At 44.2% G+C, this 19,329-nt stretch overlaps 1 protein-coding gene across 1 annotated transcript in view; it reads left to right on the forward strand.

Moving 5' to 3' along the window:
- The first annotated feature begins 340 nt into the window (after positions 1-340).
- Ubc10 (ubiquitin conjugating enzyme 10) overlaps positions 341-19,329 on the forward strand; it is a 33,915-nt gene continuing 14,926 nt past the window's right edge. The window contains exons 1-3 of the mRNA XM_065452382.1: positions 341-482; positions 7,862-7,957; positions 15,556-15,742. Of these exons, the coding sequence (XP_065308454.1) occupies positions 456-482; positions 7,862-7,957; positions 15,556-15,742 (310 nt within the window). The 5' untranslated portion in view covers positions 341-455. The remainder of the gene's footprint in view (positions 483-7,861; positions 7,958-15,555; positions 15,743-19,329) is intronic.

Raw genomic sequence — 19,329 nt, forward strand, 5'->3', positions numbered from 1 at the left:
GCTAAGGCGGCGACACAAGTTTATGCCGGCGCTACTGTGGCAGCAGCTCGCATCCCCATAAGTGCAGGCAAATTCTCAATTTTTTCTTAAAAACCATGCAATTAACATTGCCAAATGTTACACTATACGACGTACACTCCAAAATTATATATTTCTGCAAAACTTGAACAGTGCAGCGGTGAAAACCTTTATTCAAACGCAAAACATTTATTCGAGCATACGCAGCGAAACACGCAGACCCCGTACATATCGAGTCAGAGTGGTGCTTAGTTAATTTTCACTCATATCTTAAGATTTTTATCAAAAGGTATTCAGTGTGATGTCTAGCCTTTGGTTGGTCACTACACAGTTCACCAAAGAGGTGGTTCTGACGCATGGCGTCTTATCTGGTTATTTCATAATGTGTGTTTCCTACGCGCACCACAAGGAGTCGCCGGCTTCTGGATCATTCGAAAATGGCAGCGACGAGGCGGCTGGTAAAAGTGAGTCATTTTCGTCCATCTAACTGCATTTAACGCTTTGGGAACGTTACGACAGCGCGATTTCTAGTGACATTGTGTGTAATGATCTTATGTTCTTACTGATTGCGTTTTCCTTCACCTTCGCAGATAATTTTTCTCTGCGTTTCCTCTTCGCGGCGCTTCATAAAGTAGGCCTAGACTTCGCTATCAAATCGGTGGGCCGCACCGCCTCTTGAATCGGACGTTTCTCAGATTTTAACACTTGGCGCCCTTCCTGTCACGGGATTTTGGTCGTAATATGGGCTATATTACCGCACGTTTATGTGCCCTTTATATTTTAAAGCTTTGTGCGGCAGCGCTTGCTTTGTCATTGAGTGAAATCTCGTGGAAAAGGTTCAGGTAGGTGCAGCGGACGAAGGATTTGCCGGTTGTTGTTTTTTTCTTCTTTTATTTAGATTACATTCTGTACTCATTAAAAAAGGGGGAAAATATGCACCACAGGCGCACCGTTTGTGTCTTAATGAGCTTGAATCTCGGAGCATTGCCGATAGACGACGCATTTTAGGTTTTGGTGTCCCCACATTAGCGAAATACAGCGCCTAACCTGACATCGCTATAAATAAATGTAATCATCACAACCACATCATTTTCTCGTTTCTCATAACTGACTTCATTAATTTTCTGCTCTTGATCACCACCTGTTCTACCGTGTGCAGATTCACTAGTTGGTAAACAAGTTCGTATCTCGTCAAGGCGCGCGTCGTTTATCCGTTTCGCTTATGAAAAAGGCCGTGTTCCTTCGAGATGCGCAGGATTTCTCATTGAAGTCTTTGCGTCCCGCCGTTTCACCATGCGTTGCGATCCGGCCGGTAAGCGCCGGCGCCTGACGCTTTCGGGGCGTTGAGCCTGCGCTAAATATAAACGCCGCCCGCCGTGCCTCAAAGCGGAGTTATTGCGCTGGGCATGGCTGGCTTGCTCGTTTTTGAAGTCGATTATGAGCACCTCTATTTGTTGGGGGGTTTGTTCCTCTTCTTAACTGTTAGCGTGCATGCCACCGTACAAAGCAACGTTCTTTCTTTTAGCATTCGTATACATGCTTATTCGTATACTACCTTTGGCTGCAAGAAATGCGAAACGGCTTACTATCCATACGAATGAAGCTGATCCAACACTTCCTTCTTTGGCCAATTGATTGGAACGCTCTGCCTAACGCTTCTGTAGAGTGTACTACCGTTGATGCTCTTGAACAGTGTCTGTTGACACTACCACTCTCCTGCTTGGGTAGCACTTTGCGTCTGCATTATTTGGTAGTAAAAAATAAACTCGCATCACTGGAAGTGAAGCAGTAGTACGCATGTGATGTTTTTATTTTAACAGTAGTTGAGCTGCGTTAGCATGTCACAAAGCAGTGTGGGTAAGCACCCTTCCAGTTTGAATAAAAATACCTAATATAAAGTGGCGAATCAGAAGCAAACCTCATGAAAGTGTTTAACAAGCCTCTCATCTTTGTGAAGCCATTGAGAGCAAGGCAGGGATAATGTAATGATATTATTCTAATACCATGCCTTTCCATGCTTTGTCAGTTAGTTGCCCAAGCAGCCAGTTGGCTGTAAATGGCGGACGATAAGTAAGAAATTGTACAGTAAATCTGCCAAAGTGTTGTTAGTCCTGTGCACTCTCAAAAGGGAACACGCGAGTGCATGACTTGCACTTCGTGCATCCTCACACTTGCTGCACACGTGCTTCAAGGTGAACCAGTGCCACTTAGCATAAATCATCTGTTGCAGAAGCTCTTCTTAAACCTTTACATGCAAAAAACAAGTCTCGCTTGTTCAGGTGCTTCTTCGAAGAACAATGAAAGCCCGTTTCTCAAAGAAAGATGGTTGAATGCGAAGCTTTCCCCCTATGCAAACTGAGTCGAAGTCCAAAGCCAATCACCATGCAACGAACCCAAGAAATGCTGAGACCCAATATTATGCATATGTGATTTGCTTGCTTATTTAGGATTGTATATATTGCCAACAACCACGCAACGAACCCAAGAAATGCTGAATGACCCGATGCTATTCATGTGATTTGATTGCTTGTTTAGGATTGCATTTTCCAGATCCTAAGACGAGCCAGTGTTCACATGCACTCGTCTCCAATAAGCAGGGCAGCTCAGTTAATCGCGACAGGGATGGTGTCATGCCTAGCAGATGCAACTTGTGCTTGCAGTGAACTTTGTGCGCATGCACTGCTCTTGCAAAGTTTGTGAAGCTTCGCGCCGTTATCAGGCACTGGCCAGCCGGCCATTCGACACTGGCACCGTACTGCAAATGTAAACTGTAGTGTTCTGTGCAGATGTGTAAGCTTTCCTGCAGTGCGTTTTCAGCACTCACAAATGAATCCGTGAGTCGTAAAACGCTTCACTTTATATGCCAGTGACGAGGCTCACTCCTTCACATTCCTTGCACCCACTGAGTGTGACGAATGAGTGGCAGTTGCTCCATCATTTGGTGTGACTGGCACCAGATTCCAAGAAACGAAGTTATTTTCAGGGCACACTTGGCAGAAACAAAGCAGTTGTCCGGCTCCCCTGGGTTTAAAGAATTGGTGTTGAGAGAGGCAGCTGCAGGGATAACAAATGCCACTTCAATGCCAGAAACTGCTTTGATGTACAATCACCTGAAGTACACACATAGTATGAAAATCTCTAGCAAGTCATGTTCAGAACTTAGTACTATCCGAAGGAAGATTTAAAGCCTCTGATGTGACCTCTCTCATGTGGACGGTGCTCAGCAAAAAGAAAGAGTTTGCTGCCAGCACCTTTGCGATTTTTCTTTCCAAGCTGTGCAAGCTATAATATGTTGCACGGTGAATAGCAAGAACATGCTCGACTTCTGTTCCAATATCACACTTTATGTTTATGTATAGACCCTTGCAACGTTTAACACCCGAACCCTCTCGAGCGAGGCTAGCTTAGCAGGGCTCTGAGGAACTATCAGACATTGTTTAGGATATCGTCAGCCTTAGTGAGATTAGAACAGGTGAGGCTTATACATTGCCTAATAATGGACATGACCTCTGCTATAGAGGTCTCCTAGACAAGCAATACAGGGTAGGATTCCTGATCCATAAGAATATATCGTGCAACGTTGACGAATTCTACAGCATTAATGAGAGGGTAGTTGTAGTCGTAATCAAACTTAAAAAGAGGTATAGATTAAAGGTAGTACAAGCCTGTGCTCCAACATCCAGTCGCGATGATGAGGAAATAGATCAGGGGCGCTATAGCATAAAGCTATTCCAAACTTTTCTATTCCAATTCTGCAATCAGCCCGCTGCGATTGGTAAAAACTGTTTCGGGGCCACCCCCACTGCACCTGTCAGTCATGCGACGTCACGCAAACCGCGATAGCTCCTCATCGGATATGACGTATACACTCTGATTATGCGTGATTTGACCGAACAAATGAAAAATAGTCATTTCTGTTTCGCCGCCTTTTTGCCATTAGCCCTCGGCTATTGGTCAAAAGTTTTCGGGCTGCACCCACTTCACCTGCCTGTCACGAGACGTCACAAAACCACAAAAACTCATTGCTTTAAAGTGACATGTACGTGTTAAAGGTGCATTAATATGCCGAACAAAAGTTAATTTTCTTCTGAATAACCACAGGCTGCCCCTTTCCGAAAGGAATAAAAGATGGTTGCTGCCAATCGCCGAAGCACTGGCTACTTGCACCTGCCATAGAGCATGGGTTTATTTGCGTATAATAAAACTTTTTACGTGTCTGTGTAACATTTTCTAGCAATTTCAGCATGGTTATGACCTCATTCTGCCAACTCTTTTTTGCTGAGGACCCATTCCAGCAACATTCTTAAGCTTCCATTGCAGACATTGGCACCACCCTCTTCATCCGGTTATCGATATTCAGTACAATGGCTTGGCCCCATCGAACCCCTCTCCACTTGAGGGTGCTGCTTGCCTCTTGTCAGCCACTTAGATAAGACAAGCCGCTCAGTGCAGGCAATGTTATTCATTTTCCAAGCAAACAAAAGTGACCTCCTATGAACGAGGAGACCGTTTGATAGGTTTGTTCAGACAACCCTGCAGGTCACCGCCCGATGCTTGCGTAGGTGGTTACGCAAATTTGACATTAAAAAATTGCAATAAAGACATATTGGAATAGTTTTACATTTAGGGCCCCAGTTTTATGAAGATGTTGAATTAGCGATCAGAAAAGTGCAAACTCAATATACTATATATATTGTATATATATTGTATTACTAATATATAGTAATGGGCGAGTTCAGTACAAAGGTAGGGAAAAAGCAGGCTAGTGAACAAGCAATTGTCAACGACAGCATCGATTCTAGAAATGCTAGAGGATAGACGCTGGCAGAATTCCCAGAAAGGAATAATCTTCGAATAATGAACAACTTTTTCAGGAAGCGTAGCAACAGAAAAAGGACCTGGAAAAGCTTGAATAGTGAAACAAGAAATGAAATTGACCATACTTTCTGCTGATCCCAGCATAGTGCAGGATGTAGAAGCGATAGGTAGGGTGCAGGGATCATAGATTAGTGAGGGCTAGGATTTACCTCAATTTGAAGAGAGGAAGAGCAAAATTGGTCAAGAAGAAACAGGTCCACCTAGAGGCAGTAAGGGTAAACGCAGACAAATTCAGGCTGGTGCTTGCAAACAAATATGCAGCCTTAGAACAGAGAGATGATGATGACATAGAGCTAATGAATGAATTCGTAACTAGGCTGGCGTCAGAGGCAGCAATAGAAGTGGGAGGCAAGGCACCAAGGCGACCAGTAGGCAAGCTCTCCCAAGTAACGGATGAAAGTGTCCAACTCAACAGATAGGATATGATTTGCAGAACTGTCAGAACTGATCAACAAGGCGAGAATAAGTGATATTCGAAACTAAAAGTGAGAAAGACTGATGAAGCCATAAATTAGCGCAGCCTAAAATCAGTGAGAAAGAAACTTGGCATAGGACAAACCAAGTTGTAAGCACAGAAAGTTAAGCAGGGGAATATCATCAGCAATCTCGAAAATATGGTAAAGGAAGCAGAAATTCCTATACTGACCTGTACAATACCCAGAGGAGTCAGGATACCTCCATTAGAAACAGTAATCAACAGGGTACAAAAACTCCTATAACTAGCGATGAGGTCAGAAGGGCCTTGCAAGACATGAGACAAGGAAGAGCAGCAGGAGAAGATGGAATAACAGTCAATTTAATCAAAGATGGAGGAGACGTAATGCTTGGAAAACTGGCAGCTCTTCATATGGAGTGTCTATCGACTGCAAGGGTGCCAGAAAACTGGAAGAATGTAAACATTATGCTAATCCACAAAAAGGGAGACGTTAAAGAATGGGAAAATTATAGGCCCATTAGCTTAGTCCCAGTATTATATAAAATATTTACCAAAATAATCTCCAATAGTATAAGGGCAACACTGGACTTTAGTCAACCAAGGGAACAGGCTGGCTTCAGGAAAGGATACAGTACAATGGATCACATCCATGTCATTAATCAGGTTATCAAGAAATCCGCAGAGTACAATAAGCCTCTCTATATGGCTTTCATAGATAACGAAAAGGCATTTAATTCAGTAGAGATACCAGCAGTCATAGAGGCATTACGTAATCAAGGAGTACAGAATGCTTATCTGAATACTTTGGAAAATATCTACAGAGATTCTGCAGCTACCTCATTTCTACACAAGAAAAGCAGGAAGATACCTATAAAGAAAGCGGTCAGACAGGGGAGACACAATCTCTCCGATGCTAGTCACTGTGTGCTCAGAAGTATTCAAGCTATTAAGCTGGGAACGCTTAGGAGTAAAGATTGACGGCGAATATTTCAGCAACTTTCGGTTTGTCGATGACATTGTTCTATTCGGCAACAATGCAGACTAGTTACAACAAATGATTGAGGACCTTAACAGAGAGATTGTAAGAGTGGGGTGGAAGATTAATATGCAAAAGACAAAGATAATGATAAATAGCCAGGCAAAGGAACAAGAGTTCAGGATCGCCAGTCAGCCTCTAGTCTGTGAAGGAGTATGTTTACCTAGGTCAAATAATCACAGGAACCCTGATCATGAGAACGAAATTCACAGAAGAATAAGTCTGGGTTGGATCGCATACGGTAGACATTGTCAGCTCCTGACTAGAAGCTTACCATTATCATTGAAAAGGAAGGTGCATAACCAGTGCATTTTCCCGGTTGCTGACATATGGCAGAGACTCGTAGACTGACAAAGAAGCTTGAGAACAAGTTAAGGACCGCACAAAGAGCGATGGTATGAAGAATGCTAGGCATAACCTAATGTTTCTTTGAAAAAAAAAGCATATTGTGCAAGCATGTTGCTGTAAACGTTGTGGCATTTTTTTGTGACCTTGCATATCACATCCCTCGCTTGGAATTTTTTACATGGTTGAACATTCACAAAATGTTCAAACTGGGAAAAGGAAGGGGGCATGAAGTACCTGTCAGGATGGTTGGTGGGTATATTGACACATGTACTTGTCTTTATCGGGCGACACATTTCACCGCCTAACAAATGTTATTGCACAGCGCAGGACGCGCCTGCATGTAAAAGAAGTTTCTGGAATGTTATCAGTGGTTCCGTCTACTGTCTTTCACCGCAACTTGTGTAATCTGATTGCATATATGCGCGACGCAAATAGTGTAGAACTTGGTGGAAGACACGCGGGTCCCAACGGTTACTCTGGAACATTCGATGACTGATCTATAAAAGCCGATGCGCTTGACCCGCTGATGAGATTTTCGCCAATCGCCGATCGTATTTGCCGCTATCGTTGTGCTTAAGTGTAGTCTGTTTTTGTGGGCACAGGTTTGCCCAATAAAAGTTAGTTTTGTCTTTCACAGTATCGCTACTGTGTTCTTCGTACGTCACTACACGTGACAATATCTTGCACTGCAAAAAAGTATGTTTTATTTATTTACTGTCACTTGGAGTTTGCATATAAAACAAGAAGCTAGTGTTGCAGCACCTTTGATCACTTTTAGAAGCATCACTTTCAGTACATTCTGATTGGATTGGTGGCAATATAGCTGCAGTAAGGAGCCACTCTGATGTATGTTAGTCTCACTCATTACATTTAATTTACATGTGTACTGGGTGGGCTACAAAACAATTGTGAAGTCACTGAATGCCACAAGGCAGCAGTGGTGGGCTATGAATTATATCACGTGAGAATATCTATCATCATTGATGGCGATCGGTTGGGAACAAATAACCTTGTGCTGATAAGCTGTGCTTTCTCAGTGTTCTCTGTTCTTTGTTCATATTGGTTCCTTGCTTACTGCAAGATTTGTTCTTGCACATTGTAAATAATTCTATTGGCACTTACATTCATGCGTTGTTTGTTCTCAGGAACTTGCAGACATCCGGAACTCGGGAACAAAATGCTTTCGGGACATCCAAGTGGATGAAAAAAACATGCTCACATGGCAGGGATTGATTGTACCTGTGAGTATTGCGCAGATGTTATAATGGCCTTTTGTTCATTTGTTTTCTTTTTCAGTGTTGTAAACAGTGCAACAGGGACCTGTGCACTGCAGATCAAAGAGTGGAATTGGCATTCATTCAGTTGTTGCTGCTGTTCATATTTTACAGCAATATTGCAAAATGTCTGTAGGCTTAGGTTGTAATGGAAGCCAGGGGCAGGCTGAAAAGGCTGTTCATGGTCATAGTTTGACATCTTCCACAATTTCTGCATGTCGCCTTAACGATTATATGAAGGAAAGGTTAGCTACCCACCATGGTTGTTTGGAAACTATAGCATTGGGCTTCTGTGTGTGAGGTCGTGTGATCAAATCTCAGCTTTGGCAGTTCCATCTCAATGGGTTGAAATCCAAAAATTCCCATGTAATGTGCATTAGGTGCTCGTTAAATAAGCTCAGGTAGTCAAAATTTATCTGGAGTCCCTCACTATGGCTGGCCTGATCGGATCAGGATTCTGGTACACAAGACATCAGAATTTAATTAAAAGTTAGCTAAATACACTTCATAACTTGTACACAGTGAATAAAAATACTCATTGCTAACATGAACAATGCTCGTTAACATACAGTGAGTGCTGTTCGCATAAAGCCCTCCCTTTTTCGTGTGTGTCTGTGCATGTTTTTATTTCTTACTGGCATTTACCTGGGGCACCCAGTATGCACTGTGCTCATGTGAAACATGTAAACTGAGAAAAATGTGTTGGTTCATTTTACTTTTTCTTGTGGGCTGCATTGCTTAGGCAAACACTAGCCGCATTTGTCCTCAACCAGTCATGTGCTTCTGGTCTCTCACAGCATACCAGCATAAAATACACATAAGTGCAATCGATAAGCCGAAATCAAAAGAGGCTTGTGTGTGTGTGGGGAGGGCACGTGTGCACATACGTATATCGTTTCTGATACATCATGTTGATTGCTTTCGAATGAAAGTTTGTGTGTAAATATCACACCTAGCCCATAATGGCTAAGTAGGCACGCTATGCGAACAGGGCTTCAAAAAAGGCAGAATGCTTTCAAGTCGGGCAGCGTGTGAAAGCTTAGGGCACCATACTCGGCATAGTTCACTTTGATGTTAGCCTGGAGAAAAATTGTGGGATTTAACATTCCAAAGGTGCACAGGGGACTATGAGGGGCTCTGTAGTAGAGGACGTTGGATTTGACTATGTGGTGTTTCTTTAACGTACACTCAAAGCATGGCACCATGCATTTTTCTTATCCCACCGCATGGGAACGCGGTCACAGTAGTTAGGAATCGAATCCATGACCACATACTCAACAGCCTGATTACATAACCACCGAGCCGCGGTGGTGGGTGCATACTAGCCTCTGAATCACATCGATCAAATAGACTATCATGATTGGTACAGCAGTTTTCCGCCTGCAAGATTGTCTATATTTGTCTGATGTTCAAATGAAAAAATGATTGGAAGGCATGAGCACCTCTGAGAACTTTTGAACATAGTTGGATGAGAACCAATTTAACCAATGCTATAGACGGCAGACTATATACCTTGTAGAAAGAAAGAGGCAAGCGGCTGTCCTTCGAGCATCTCCTGTTATTTACTTCAATGTCCTTTCCTTTGCCCTCCCTTTGCTTGGTATTTCCTCTTCACAACATGCATATCCTTCGCATCATTGCACACCTTATTTCTTTTAATTTTCTCTAGCTGGAATTTTGACTGTAATGGGAAAAAAGATGCCCAGTTAGGCTTGTTAGGCAAGACATTCCCAAATTGCTAGCTGCTGCATTTAGAGAAAGCTGACTGATAGCGCTTAAAAGGGGGGTAGTCCTTCCATTTGTCATTATGCAGTGTAGGAAAATATTGCCGGCATCAGGGTAATCTCCTGTTCCTGGGCTACAAATGTAACGGTCCTGCTCTAGGCACAGTCAAAACTGTCTTGCAGGTCAGCCATGATTCAATCGCAGCCCTGAGGGCTGCATTTCATTGGGGATGAAATGCGCACCAAATGCGAAAATGCTTGTCCGAGATTTAGGTGCATGTTAAAGAACTCCAAGTGGTCAAATTTAACCCAGGGTCCCTCACTCGTAATCAGAAGCCTCATAATTAGATGAACCGTCGTTGTGGCTTAGCAGCCATGGTGTTGTACTGCCAAGCACGAAACCGTGGGATTGAATCCTGGCCGTGGTGGCAGCATTTCAGTGGGGGTGAAATGCGAAAATGCCTATGTCCCGTGCATTGGGGGCACGTTTACGATCCCCTGGTAATCAAAATTAATCCAGAGTCCCCCACTATGGCGTGCCTCGTGACCAAATTGTGGTTTTGGTACTTAAAACTCCGGAATTTGACTTTACTTCAAATCTGTATTACTGCTGAAGCGAGCTATTAGAGCTTGATGTTCCCAGGTGGCCCCCTTTTAAATACTGACCAAGAGTCGCACTGCTTAGCTTTGATGGTATGACAAGAATATACATATTCAGCATGACGTAGCCAGTGACCCCAAGTCTGTATGCATCGTAAACACACGCTATAACATCTTTCTTGTTTGTGCTGTGAAGTGGCAGTGTATTATAACAGGTGCATCTGTCTTTCATTGCAGTAAGGTTGTGATGTGCTACTTGTGAGTTAACAAGCAAGTATAATTATTAGTGTTGGACTTACTATGTCTGTTAAGTCATGTCACATTTTTGGTATGATAGAGCAGAGTTTCACCACAGCAGTGCCAACTTAACTGTTAGGCGTTTATACTCCCCTGTCCCGCCGCAATAGCTATGTGGCTAGGCATCCTGCTGCTCAATACGAGATTGCTTCGCATGTGGCAGACACTCCCGAAATCAGGAATGGCAAGATACCCTTGAAAATAATATATATAAATGCTGGGCTCTATCATCACTAACCATATGACCAAAGTTTAAAGATTAAAGGAGTACTGACACACATTTTCAAAGTTGTAGAACCACTACCACAGACTTCTCACGCATAAAATGACACATACCTGTGCTTTTGGGCGCAGAAAATGCCATTAACTTCCTAATGCCTTCAGATTAAATGTCCTTTGCATGGTGCCCTCACAAGGAAATCAAATAGCATTTGCCTTAATGCCATTCGTCACCAAGCACTTCAGAAGCGCTTGAAGTTTATATAATGCAAACAACACCACCATTAGAAGAGATGCTGCGACAAACGGAGTAATGTTAAATGTTGGCAGCAAGCATGCAGCTAGGACGATTTCATCGCCATCGTACTTCAATTGTAACATTGTAAAAGACAGCGACAAACTAAAGTCAGCGGCACCATAGTATGCTTATTTCTACATTTCACTAGCCTTGAAAGCAGGTTAAAGGGCCCCTCACCAGGTCTGGCCATTTTGAGATGACAAGCGCCGGGCATACCGTAAAAACCGGACTACAGGTCGGACCGGAATATAGGTCGATCCCCCAACTAACGAATTCTCAAAATGAAAAAAAAATCTTTTTCAATGGCAAAAATACCGATAGACAGGACACCCTTACCTTGAAACAAATGCGACTCAGGGGGTTGCACAATGGTGACAGTATTTATTTAAATGCTGCTCGCATGTGCACCTGGCCAAGTTTTTAGCAGTATCGCGCGACCATCGACACGCGTGCTTGTCAACACCTTATTAACGGCGCTGAGCAGCGAAACAAACGAGATACGCGCATGTGTACACATGCCCTTGCTTTCGCTATTTCGCCGCTCCGTGCCGTGATGATAAGGTGCTGACAAACGCGCGGGTCGATGGTCGCGCGATACTGTTAAAAATTCGTCGGGTATACAGTACACAGAAGGGCACGAAGTGCGCAAGCGCTACTCCGAATCAGAGCAACGCCTTTGATCAGAGTCGGATGACGAGTGCTTCTCGCTGGCCAGTCCATAGGCGCGTGCGATCTCTACCGCTTTCAAAGGGATACATTTGGCAGTCACAGGCAGCGATCTTACACGCAGCTCGCGGACGGACTCCGCAACCTTGCCTTCCAGTTCTGCAGTCCGCTGCGATCCGGCACGAAATGACGTTTTCTTTTGGTTGCTGCAAGTTGTAATACGTTGCTTTTGCCTCTGCCACTACCGAATGCTCTTTTTGGATACTCCAAATTCGCGCTGTGCCGCCAGGTTGCCGTGGGCTTCCGCGTACTCAATCGCCTTTTTCTTGAAGGCGACGGTGAATTGACGTCAGCTTCCGCTCCCGCTCATTTTGAAACAAAATGAAAGTGCAGCCTTTAATTATTATAACTTTGCGACAATGGAAACGCAAAATGCCGGTGCCACAGCGTCGCCATGCTGCCATAGACGCCGCGCTGCTGCTGATGGCAATGGCGAAGGCGGCTGTTTACTTTATCCGCCCATTGTTGCAAGACTTCCGTAGTTTTTCCGCCAATGTCCGGTATATAAGTCGTGGATCGACTTTTCGCGATGGTTTTTTGAAAAAAAGTTCGACCTATATTCCGGTTTTTACGGTACAATGAACGCTAACAGCCGTGTCTTGTTACGTCGCTATGTGCTGCGGAAAGAAGTGAAATCTAAACGAACGCCGTTTGCTCTTGTCGGGCACCGCGCTTCCAGCTGCAGAGTCGACACGTATCACATAAATGCGCCATGTACACAGCATTGCTGAGATGTCGCTCATAGTTGGCACGATTTCTAGAATTATTCAAGGAAACATTTTCTATTTGTGTAATCTGGTGCTTCAGTAGACCAATTAACGTCTAGAGAAATAATAAAACACACAAACCAAATTTCTGCATGTTTTTGTTTTACTTTGCACCGCAGAAAGAGAGATGTACAGTCGCGGACTGATTTTCCGGACTCCAAAAATTCGGACATGCTCGATCATTCAGTCTGCTTCGCAGCACCGCCATTCTCCCCATAGACCATAATGTATAAGAACTGCCGAAAGTCCGGACACCTTGCAACCTCTCATCCGATTTTTCGGACACTCCTTGAGCCAACTCGTTCAAGAGCACCATGCACCGACTCTGACCGGTGCATAGTTCGACTTGCTGAACGCCCTTTTTGTTTTGAACGGAGCCTCCTTGCTGCCCCACAAAGTGACGCTACTCCAAATCCAAATCATCATCATCGTTTTCGATAGAGTGGTTCAACAGCTGTTCCGGTTTCAGCGTAGTAAGCCATGTCAAGACAATCCAGCAGCTGATTTGTTTCTTCGCGCACATGTTTGCACACGACGCTGCGAGTAGGCCGCGTTTTTCGTTTGTGCGACTGGTGTCGGCATGGTGGTGTTTGCTTTGTGTGCCGTGTCGAGGTTCCAGTGATCCAACACGGCATACGGAAACATCGCGTCAAGTGTCTAATGGCGGCGATTGTGCCCGCCGCGCAGACTGCGCTAGGGAATGCCGGCAAGCGGGTGCCGGGAGGCCTAAGATTTGTCGCCTCCCGATGTGCTCCCTACCTGACGCAGAAAATGTTCTGCCGAGAGCTGCGCAGTGGTTGCATTGCAATCCGGACACCGTCTCATTTGACAGTTTCACAGGTGCTGGCACTGCTGTACTGACGTGCGCCGAACTCGACGATGGCGAGATCGTTTGTCAGGTTTCTGCTGCACCGCCGGACGATGACTCTAGTCGGAAGATGGCGCACCATGTGCTACGCTGCCGTCGCATGCGGAGCGTGTACAAGCAGTGACTGTGCTCCGAGATTCAGGCTTATCTGATTGCTCTTAAACAGAACAGCGTGCAACGGCGCATTCACGATTTCTTCAAGCCTACTGCCGAGCCTGAATAAGTGCGTGGAAATAAAGGACTTAATTTTTTTTTTCTTAATCTGGTTTTTCGGACACCTGTTTATTCGGACATTTTCGCAGTCCCCGTGACGTCTGAATAAATGGTCGGCGTCTGTACTTCCATTTCGTCGATCTGTCACCACATCATGCAGTCGCACGCACAGACCACGAAACTGCGTCATTTTCTGCCATGTTGCAGTGCATGATCTAGCTGCTCTGAGGTTCGCTTGTGTCTGTCTCAGCAATCTTGTAGCACTGGCTTATACTGCTATTCAGGTGTTCTCATGCACAGTGCGCAAAATTGTGTGCTGAGCGGATTGAGACAAATGCAACAGCTCACACCCGATGCAGTCAGCGGAAATGCGCCGCGCAGCAAAAAAGCAAGGGGGAAAAAAGTGAAAGTTGGACCTGTGATGCGATTTCTTTCCTGCGTTCTCCTGAATGCAGTAAAGAAATTTCGCTTGTGGAGGCTAGACGAGGCAAGTGGAGAGAGTGTCTCTCTTGGCAGTGGCGCTCGCCTCCTGAAATCAAGTGTTGGCAGCACTGAAATATTTTTATCTTGGCTATTAATGGACCAAATTTGACAATTCTTGCGGCAGAACGCTCCCTAGAAGGCACGTAACGACTTCCAGCATCCAACCCAAATACTCTATGTGGCCTGTTGAAGGGCCCTTTAAACTTGTAAATGCATGTTTATCTTTTTATTATTGCCCTAAACTTGCTCATTTCGGAAGACACTGTTAGGGTATCAACATCATCTTGTCAAATGTCATTAAATTTGGACGTGTGGTAGCTCTGCCGAAAAAAAAATGTAATTCAGGAACTTGAGGCCTTAACTACTTAATGCCATTTTCTTGCTCGTGTGCTACGGGTATTAGTAATTAAGAAGAGTAGGAAATGCTTAAACCTATATCTTAATTTGATGCTGAAGTTGTCCTCAAAACACCGAACTTGGCATCATTGACATTGTGAAATCATGACACCAAGCAAAGCTTGCCGACGTGTAATAATAAGGCTAGCTATGATGAATGCGCTGTTAATGAAGAAAATGAGTGCTACACTTATCTTCTGGCTGCACTTCCGTGCTACAGCCACAGAGGTTGCAGAAACGAAGCAGGCCTGAAAAAATTCCTGAAAACATTCCTGAAAACAAAGCGATGAGCAAACTGTCTGTGAACAAGATGAAAGTAGAAGCCAATGTTTTGACAAGTAGACTTGTCTTTTTGAAGGAAACAAGTATTATACCTTAAATTATTTAGAGCACTCTGATACATGACAGTATCTTAGTGAGGTTAATAAAAAGTGTAATGGGAAAAAATAAAAAAATATTGAAGATATTATGTCAGCTTCCCTTTGACAAAGTTGAAAGTATAGAAAAGAATGTCCAGGCAGCAGTCACAAGTGTGACACGTAAGGACAAAAAGGTGACAAAATTATGGGTGAGGATATTCTAGTTGCTGAAAAATCTGCAAAAAAACTGGTGGTCTGTTGGAGTAATTTAGCACCAAAGATGCAGTAGAGGGCAAGGAGGTCTAAATGGGTGACGATGGGAAATTTGCTGATTTAATTTGGTTTATGTAGGACAGGTTTCTTGGGAGAGGCTTTTGTCCTGCAGCAGACTTGAAATGGCTTCTGATGGTGAAATTCCTCACTTGATACCTGGTTGCAATGGCTGCACTTCAACGGACGTAGACTTCAACATTTTTCATTCTTTTGGTTCAGAATAATTGTCTTGGGAACAGGTGGCCAGAATTACTATGGAGCCTTCCTTTGTGTGATGTCTAGGGTGAGCTTGAATTGGTTTAGGCACACCTGCCTGAATTTCTGTTGTGACCCGTCATGCAGGACAACAGCCCGTACAACAAGGGGGCTTTTCGGATAGAAATCAACTTCCCAGCTGAATACCCATTCAAGCCGCCCAAAATCACCTTTAGGACCAAGATCTACCACCCCAACATTGATGAAAAGGGTCAGGTGTGCCTGCCCATCATCAGCGCGGACAACTGGAAGCCGGCCACCAAGACGGACCAAGGTGCGGAACTGCTTTCCATGCTTGCCCTCTCTAGACATGAGCAAACTTATGCCGGCAAAATTACAAGCAAGCCTGCTAACAACTAGCCTGGATACACTGTATTATTGTCCATTTTATATTATGTAGGCATCTCTTTCAAAAAATTTGAGCTTCGTACATGTTGTAATGAAAGCCTCATATACCCTGTCTATTAAAATTATATATACAGTAGAACCTCATTCATATGTTTTCCAAAACATTTAAGAAACAACCTACTAACCGGGAAAACATGATGAATCATTGCAGCACGAGACGCACAGAGCTAGCGAGACCCAAGTGGCCCGAAGCGCATTGTCATTTCTGTGCCTTTGGCATTTGTGCTCCTCGAATTCGGCCCATGTCAGCAGCTTCTTTGAGCGAGGCATTTTGCCCGGTAGTTGTGACCTGCCCGCTCAGCACGAATCGTAGTGTTGCAGCAGGGGATGTTGAGCCGGTGGGTCCCGTGCATGTTGTTGTCCCGCATTTGCTGCGGGATGGCATCGGGTCAACAAGCAGGCGGCTGCCGCTGTCAGTGCGGGACATCAAAACAAGAGCGGCCGCCGACAAACCAAGCCGAACGTGCCAAATGCAATTTTTTTCTCGTGAGTACATTAGGTGCATTGGTACAGTTTCTTCGATGTCAGTAATGAATAATATCCTTGATATCGGCAAGTTTGCGGCAGTAACGTAGTCATGTCCATTTAGAGGGGACAGAAACAGATGGGCGTGCTCAGCCGCCAGTGACAGAAACACATGGCGAAAACTATTGTGAAAACTGCAGCATTTGTCTTCACTATGATCCTAATAAGGCATGTTTCTTCTAGGTGAATATCTTGGCTGTGTTACAGGCACCGGCATATAAATAGGGTACACTTCTAACCTATGAATGTAAACGTGGCTACTGTCATTACCGCTCGGTTTGTTGCGTGCCCAAGAGTGCAGATGAGAGGAATCGAAAGGTGCCTTTTTCGTTGTTGTTGTTGTTGGTGGTGGTGTTGTTATTGTTGGCCACAACCATTATAAAGCCTACAAATAATAAAGCCAAGGCAAGTTTGTTTGTAGATTTTTTTTTCTCTTGGAAGTGCAGAAAGTGATGAAAGGAATGAAATGGGGCGTCTGCTTAAGAATCTGGTGTGCGCAGACCGCTTGGCATGTCTTAAAGAATCATTCGTGTAGCATTCGACAGATGGTAAGCACGATAATCATCAGCTGGACTTGGCACACGACATATTGCTATGGCAAGTTCAGGCTGTGATCATTATGAGAGTGCAATCATTATGCAAGTAAATACACTAACATGACAGCACTGATAACTCAATTCATACATGAAAATCTGGAAAATATATTTTGTTGATATTTCAATCCTATAGAATGAAAGGAACACTAAAGGCAAAAATTAGGTCATGCTAAAGTGATAGACTAGTGCTCGAGAATCTCCAAGGCGTCAATATCTTTGCGAACAGAGGCTTAGTAATCTAGGAATTGAGGTAACTGCAGGACACGAGAGACTCCCCGTAGACGTTAAAGTACTTTCCCACTGCCTAAGGCACTCTGCATTTAAATTCTGTCACTAGTACTCGTCTAGTCCTTATAAAGTTATTATTGTATTGCATTATAACACAAAAGGAAATGCTACTTGCCCAATTCTATTTAATAAAAAAAAATGCTCTCCAATCCACGCTATGAAAGTGATTGGACAGCGAAGCCGTAGGCAACTAGAATGATTGCCCATTGCAACGTAGGTTGAAATTATTCACGTGGTGACATTCACATGCACTTTACCTAATTATTAGCATAAGACATTTCGACAGCCTGCGACTTGGCTTTCGTTGTTACTTTGTGCACCTACAAAGAGTGGACCTTGCATGCGCGCTGCTCTTCAGGAGTCCTCACTATACGTGGCCTTCCCATAGCACTGTCACAACACAAATCATTTGCTAGACAGGTTCTTCTTTTACCTACAGAAGTGTAGTTATGTCACTCCCTGCTCCGTATGCTACAGTCAAGCTGCTGTTGCTGCGGCAGCGTGCTCAACAGTAATCCTTACCAGGAAACGTATGCGAGGAGTGCTACATGCTTCGCATTAGGGAGTATCGTAATCGTCTGTTAATTTTTGGCAGTTTCTTGGTAAGCACAGCTGGTTCAATTTCAATGGCAGTGTCTCTTGGGGCATTTGCTCCGTTCCATAAAGAAGTGGCACAACCAATGATAGGTTTCCATACTTCTGTCCACTAACATCTGCATTCACATCTTCAGTGGGATGCAGGGCCTCTACCATGCCTTCTGCAACGTTCCACTCACTTGGTGAAAGGCGGCTTACACCAGTTTCCAGCGTTGCCATTTCAACTAAGACGGCATCTTTCAGCTGTACCAACTGACTCAACATTGTGTCTACGTCTTGAATTAGACTTGTATTTGGCAGCTATATGCAATGAAAATTGTCATATGCACGATAAAAATCGTCGTTTGCTTTTTTGCACTCTGACTGCTGACCTTTCCCTTTCCTCAGAGTCAGCAAAGTTCACTAGCCTGGATCTTTAGGCTTCTTTCTTTCCTGGGATGACTTAAACTCATTGTGCATGGTGCTTGCTCTTGGGATGGTTCACGAGCGGGCTTGTTGTGCTTGACACTGTCTTCAACGTCAGACCACATTCCTTGCAAATTCCTTTTTCTTTTTTTCTTTTTTAATGTGAAAGTATGAAATGGCATCTGGCATCTGTAGCAGTGAAATGGTATCCCTAAATTCAGATTGGCTGTGACGCCACATCACAAGTGTGCCTCAATGGAGTTCCCATAGGCTGCGACGCTACGGCTTGAGCCCACCTTGACAGAGCAGAGCGGGCAAAGAGGAACGCCTGCTGCCGCAGTAGCACAGCAGGTGTTGTGTAAGGGGAGAAGGCATCAGTGTGATGCCAAATCACCCTCGCTATCCCTCTCTGAAGCCTGTGTTATGTGCGCAAGCTTTTGCCTGTGTTCAAGCTGCGCCTCGATAAGGCCAAATCAAAACGCACTCGCTTGCCCGCAAGGAGTTCATAACTCAGCAGCTTTCAAGTGGACATTAATGCTTTTGAATTCACAACTCGGAAGTGCTTAGGTGTCCTATTCTTCTTGCAGATCACAACACGTATGGTTGATGAACATGGCTGGCGCGCGCATCAACCAGGATCACTGTAGCATCAAATCGGATGTGCTTTAGAGGATGATGATGATCCTGTTTTAATTCACAACCAAAGAGGCGTTATAATATATTATAGCTTGTAGCGTTCATAGTTAAAGGACACAATAGACGTAAAGCGTTGCTGTGGAACTGGCATCCATCTTGTCTACCTTTATTCTAACTTAATTCTCCTCTTCTCCTGTACCCATGTTCCTGCGCTTTTTCATCTTATATACGAAGGCTCATACTGCTTCCAGGTTTCTTTTGCTAACCCCTCCTGGGGCAATACTAGAAAACGTTTCCAATCGAAGCACATTCAACTGAGCCACGTTCACCTATGTACCACACAGTCTTCAATATTCCTTTCTGAGTGGCTGTCTTTGTCAAAGACTAAGGACCATAAAATTTGGCA

The sequence above is a fragment of the Dermacentor albipictus genome, chromosome 2 (genome assembly GCF_038994185.2).
Source record: "Dermacentor albipictus isolate Rhodes 1998 colony chromosome 2, USDA_Dalb.pri_finalv2, whole genome shotgun sequence".
Taxonomy (NCBI): domain Eukaryota; kingdom Metazoa; phylum Arthropoda; class Arachnida; order Ixodida; family Ixodidae; genus Dermacentor; species Dermacentor albipictus.